This window comes from Lolium perenne, chromosome 7 (assembly GCF_019359855.2).
Source record: "Lolium perenne isolate Kyuss_39 chromosome 7, Kyuss_2.0, whole genome shotgun sequence".
Classification (NCBI taxonomy): Eukaryota; Viridiplantae; Streptophyta; class Magnoliopsida; order Poales; family Poaceae; genus Lolium; species Lolium perenne.
This window is the reverse complement of record NC_067250.2, coordinates 49746390-49751866: the sequence shown is the minus strand read 5'-3', so window position 1 is coordinate 49751866 and position 5477 is coordinate 49746390. Positions and strand designations below refer to the sequence as shown.

Sequence of the window (5477 nt, the reverse complement as noted above, 5' to 3'; positions counted from 1 at the left end):
GCAGCGAGCTGTGTTTGCTGCTCCGCAGTGGAGAAGAGGAGGGACTAGATTGTACTCTCAGAACTTTTAGCAAGGTCTTTCCTACAAAAGCTAGGGACCTATGTGTGTTTTTCTCATTTTATGGGATCCTTTGTAACCTTTTTGTACCTCCCCTGTTATTTTAATGAAAGGTTAGTGGCCCTTCTAGGGCGCTCCTCTGTTCAAAAAAAAAAAGTGAAATTTTGCACATACAATTTTTTTTAAAGTGAAATTTGTTACCTTTGCAAAAGAGAACCGGAGACCGCTACTGTTAGTCTGTTACTCACTGCGGCAGCATTGACGTATACTAGTAGCATCACTGCATCAGCTGCAGCACCCCTGCTCTCGCTCTCACTTCTTAGCACGCCCTTTCCATCGTGTCCGACGGGTAGCCGTGGATGTAGCCGGCCTGCGCGGCCACAAACGCAAAGGCAACGCCCCTGCAGTGGAATAGCGCGCCTACCACCTGTCACCTCCCTCCCCGTTCCGAGTAAGACCGGGACGCGTCCTCCCTCTCATCTCGCCATCTCCACCTATAAATACCCATCGTGCTCCTTGCAGAACGGAGAGCAGGCAAGCAAAGCAGCATATGTAACAGAGCCAATTAGGGCGCCTCGTCTTCTTCCCGGCAGCTCCAAGCTGTATGTAGTGTTAGCTTACTGCTACAAGCTGACCAGAACAGCTTGCTGATCATCAACCATATATAGAGTTTGAGCTCAACCCCAAGGTCGGAAATGGCTGCACCCTCCAGCACCCCGAGGAGCACCTCGCGAGTGAACTACTCCAACGAGATCCACGACCTGTCCACCGTGCAGGACGGGGCGCCCAGCCTCGCGCCCAGCATGTACTACCAGGAGAAGTCTTTGGCCGACTTCTTCCCTCCACACCTCCCCAAGAAGGTCAGGACATAAACCAGCCATGACTGTATGCAGAGAGTGTGATCGATCGATGATCGTCGATCTAGTTAATTTTGCACTTGCGGGTGATGGCTGACGTGGTATCTAATATGCAGGTGATATCTGAGGTTGTGGCGACGTTCCTGCTGGTGTTCGTGACATGCGGGGCGGCGTCCCTCTACGGGGAGGATGTGACGAGGGTGTCGCAGCTCGGGCAGTCGCTCGTCGGCGGCCTCATCGTCACCGTCATGATCTACGCCACGGGTCACATCTCCGGCGCCCACATGAACCCCGCCGTTACCCTCTCCTTCGCCTGCTTCCGGCATTTCCCCTGGATTCAGGTAATCTTCTTCCATTCTTCAGAGAAACCAGACCATACTTTTTCTTCTCGATCGCAAGAGCGCAGCTTCTTTTTCTTCTTTGGCGGTACTACGTACGTACGTAGTGTCCTAGCTACGAGGAGTTCAGTAGGACTTAGCTGTCAACATGTTAGTAGCATGGACGTGCAACTAGGAGTTAGTCACGGCTTAACAAGTCTTCACTACTGCATGATGGATGGACGCACATAATTACTGACCTGCTAATAAGCCTAGCTAAGAGCATGTCTAACAGACCCTTTACTTTTCTACCCCTTAAAATACGAGTAAAGGGCCCTGTATTCACTTTTTGCTGGTCGAAAACTCGTCCGAGCTAGCAGACCCTGTATCCCCACCCCGTAAAACAGAATCCTACGGAATATTCTGTTTTCAGCGGCGGCGCGCGGGTAGCTATGGCGGCGGCGCGGGGAAAACGGTTGGGAATTCTGAAATATCCGCGCGCCCTAGTGAAATGGGATGAGGGGTTGGCCCTGTATTCAGCCTCCCGCCCCGTAGAAGTAAGGGGCGAAGAGCCGCCCCGTAACCAAAACTGTAAAAAATCGACCCGGGGGCCAGTTTTACGGGGTCTGCTAGACGGCCGGGTAGCGCCCAATCCCTTATTTTGGCAGTTATTATACGGGTTTGCCCCTTTTACGGGGTCTGTTAGACCTGCTCTAAGAAAGCAAGGTTTTATATGCAACATGTACAAATGGGTACTGAGCTACTTGCAACAAGCGTACAACAAAAACACACGGATCAGCCAACTGGATGCACAACATATTAGTCATCCGAAACAGTATAGCCAATCAAACAGGACACATATGCATGCACCTATATGTTTCTACATCGTAGCACAACTTGGGGACTTGATGGAGTAGCTATAGAACATCAGTTTTAAAATTTAGACACCCATGCTATATTGTTCTCCAAGGGGGTAGTCAGGTCTCAGGTTCCATGTCGGGGCATGCCGCACAGAAATAAGAAAATGCAACTAAATAAAAGGATTTAGCTAGGGAAGACACGACAACTAATAATTCATTGGCATCAGATGGATAAAGCATCTTGATGTAGAGTTATCTTATTATTGGGGAACATGGCTTAAAAACTGGCACCTCTATCCGTAGGTTTTTTTGCAGAATTTTGGAACTCGGGTTCATAAGTACGTACGTAGGAGCCACTACATATTTCAGTTCCCTAGCTATATATATAGTGATGTCTCATGTGTCAGTTCGTCACACAAGAAGAGGATATATAAGAAAATATATACAAAAAACTTATTTAGCTAGGGAAGACAAGAAGACTATTCCGTGGGATTAGATGGATAAAGAGCATCTTGATGTAGAGTTATCTGGTTATTGGGGAACATGGCTTAGCCCTGAAAGCTTGATTAGTCTCCACTAATTGCACACACCCGGTGGCGCCAGCCAATAGGGTTTGACATTCGCTTAATTGCCTTTTTAAAATTAGAGGAAAAATATACACTAGTAGCGGCGAAGATGAGAATGTTGCTTGTCGGGCACAAGCGGCATACATGAGTAGATATGAGTTTCGTAGAACATGGGCTAGCTAGCTTAAACTAATCAGCAGATCTCTCTTGAAAGCGGCAGGCGGTGACATGAACTCGCAAGCCATAATTAACCACCTCTCCCGTCTCAAGTCAATCGCACGGTATAAACAAGACGTTGACGCCGATGGCTTAAACATGCATATTCGACCCCAATTAACCAACCGTGAAGACATCAACAGCCTTTCCTTTGGGTGAAAGATTCCGACGTGTCCCTGCAGGCACGCTCTAGACAGCCACCATCTCCATGGCTCCACAGGCCAGGCCTAGTGCTAGCTACTTTGTGTCTGACGACAAGAGCTGATTCTATACGTGTGGTGCATGCTCAATTGCTCATAGAGCAGACCAGACAAGAGCTCGAGACTATTCGTACGATATATGTTTTTTTCAGGGTATATATCCCGATGATCTCCACCCATTGCTAGCCATAGACGTAAGCTTAGCGTGCATGTACGTCAAGCTAGGGAGGAGCATATCGCATATGCATAACAAGGACGTCGATCGTCAGTCAAAAGCTAGGGCTGCATTATACCCCTGCGTCACATCACCTTCGCGTACGTAACGTTTACCTACGTGCGCACCATATGTGGCTTTGGGTAGTGGCCTTCGATCGATGGTGTACGTCTTGATCCATCGGCTTCTTCCATCGATCGTGTACATGGTGGCTATGTGCTAATTGATTTGTCTGTGACGGTGATGATGCAGGTGCCCTTCTACTGGGCGGCGCAGTTCACCGGGGCGATGTGCGCCGCCTTCGTGCTGCGGGCGGTGCTGCACCCGATCTCGGTGATGGGGACGACGACGCCCACGGGGCCGCACTGGCACGCCCTCGTCATCGAGATCATCGTCACCTTCAACATGATGTTCGTCACCTGCGCCGTCGCAACAGACTCGAGAGCGGTAACTTTTTATTTCGACTCTCCTCTTCTTTTTATCCAAGTATAATTGTTAAGCGAGCTTATTTTTACTAATACGATACTTTTGCTTTGTTGCAGGTTGGTGAGTTGGCGGGGTTAGCAGTTGGTGCCGCGGTTTGCATTACGTCCATCTTCGCAGGGTAATTATATATACCAACAACGAATTAACTGCTAACCACCGGACGTACTGACTTTAGTTGCCAAGCGTTCGTTGGGGCCGGTAAAAAGAACATTCATGTTAGATTAGTGACTAGCAATTGACTTCTACAGGCCATATATACAGCTTTTCCATGAAGAAATCGTAGCACTTTACTTTAGGTGACACTACTCCTGTGATGTAACACGGCCGGAGTACAGTCCATCGCTAGGTTCAGTGAAACCGACTCAGCTCGGGGCGACAACTACTAGTGTTTAGGTTCGTGGCTTAACAACAGTACATACATACTAGTTCACTAACTAATTTGATTAGGATTCTCTGAACCTTCTAACAGGTAGACATTACCTCTGATCGTATATACACAAACATAATACAAGTCCATTTGTCGAAGAAGAAAAGCCACGCACTATATGAATTCATTGTAGTAGACCTTAGAAACGTACATAGGACCACAATTCCACAAATGACATGTAGCTTGACTTGTAGCATCAAGCATATTAGCTAAGACGAGGGGAAACGAGTTGCAATTGCAGGCCTGTGTCAGGAGGATCGATGAACCCGGCGAGGACTCTGGCACCGGCGGTGGCCAGCGGCGTCTACACTGGCCTCTGGATCTACTTCCTCGGCCCCGTCATCGGCACCCTCTCGGGAGCCTGGGTCTACACCTACATCCGCTTCGAGGAGGCCCCCTCCATGAACGGCCCCCAGAAGCTCTCCTCCTTCAAGCTCCGCCGCCTGCAGAGCCAGCGGTCCGCCGCCGACGACTTCGACCACGTCTGAACGGCCAGCTCTATGCTCTATACACTATGCCTGTATAAGGGACGTGCGTGCGTACGTAAGTGCGCGTGTACGCGAGCGCGGCCGGGAAGAAGACGGCCATTAATTTGTACGATCGGTCGGTCATCTACGTGTGTGTATGTGTACCCTGTACAACGTAGCTCGCCCTGTTCCGAGCTTCGTGCCCGTATGTGTACCCCGGATACGTACGTACACAGCGTAAGTACATGTCATGTATACGTCTTGGTGTTTTTCTGGTTTTCTCCATGTGCCTACGTGCATATGTCTATGTTACCTCTTTCGTCAATTGTACTGCGTCAGAGGTTGCACAACCGACAATGATGCAGCTGAGGAGCTTGCTTGTATGTTACCCGGTATCAGTTGAAAAGAGGTTCATAAATTTACCATCTTTTTTTTTTTTGCTTTTGGCCATCTTTTAATAAAGGGTGTGACTAATTCTCTGTCGACTAAGAACTAGTTTCGTTCTCAGTAAAATGATGTCATCAAATCTTAATTGCAACTCATGTTGTAATTGAACTGATGACTAGCAGGAATCACGAAGTAAATCAAATGGTGTAGGACCTGATTGAGCACAAATTTAGTTCTCGACTAGCTGAGAACTAGCAAATCCCTTTAATAAAATAGTAAGGAACAAATGTCCTCCCTTCAGTTTTATTAAAAAAAGAACAATGCGAGAAAAATTGCAATCACTACTATGTAATATTGCACTTGCACCTATGCACGCTTCCAACGAGGTTGTTTTAACCTAGCTATGGAAAATATTTTCATGGA

The 5477-nt window shown here is 48.1% G+C and overlaps 1 protein-coding gene across 1 annotated transcript; it reads left to right on the top strand.

Moving 5' to 3' along the window:
* The first annotated feature begins 572 nt into the window (after positions 1-572).
* LOC127317567 (aquaporin NIP2-2) lies at positions 573-5089 on the top strand. The gene is made up of 5 exons (XM_051348132.2): positions 573-917; positions 1031-1255; positions 3540-3734; positions 3830-3891; positions 4442-5089. The coding sequence occupies exons 1-5, from the start codon at positions 753-755 to the stop codon at positions 4686-4688; spliced, it is 894 nt and encodes a 297-aa protein (XP_051204092.1). The 5' UTR covers positions 573-752; the 3' UTR covers positions 4689-5089.
* The last annotated feature ends 388 nt before the right edge of the window (positions 5090-5477 follow it).

Coding starts and splice junctions, on each gene's coding strand:
- LOC127317567 (XM_051348132.2), top strand. CDS start 753: ATGGCTGCACCCTCCAGCACCCCGAGGAGCACCTCGCGAGTGAACTAC. Junction 918..1,030: donor CTCCACACCTCCCCAAGAAG/GTCAGGACATAA, acceptor TCTAATATGCAG/GTGATATCTGAGGTTGTGGC. Junction 1,256..3,539: donor GGCATTTCCCCTGGATTCAG/GTAATCTTCTTC, acceptor GTGATGATGCAG/GTGCCCTTCTACTGGGCGGC.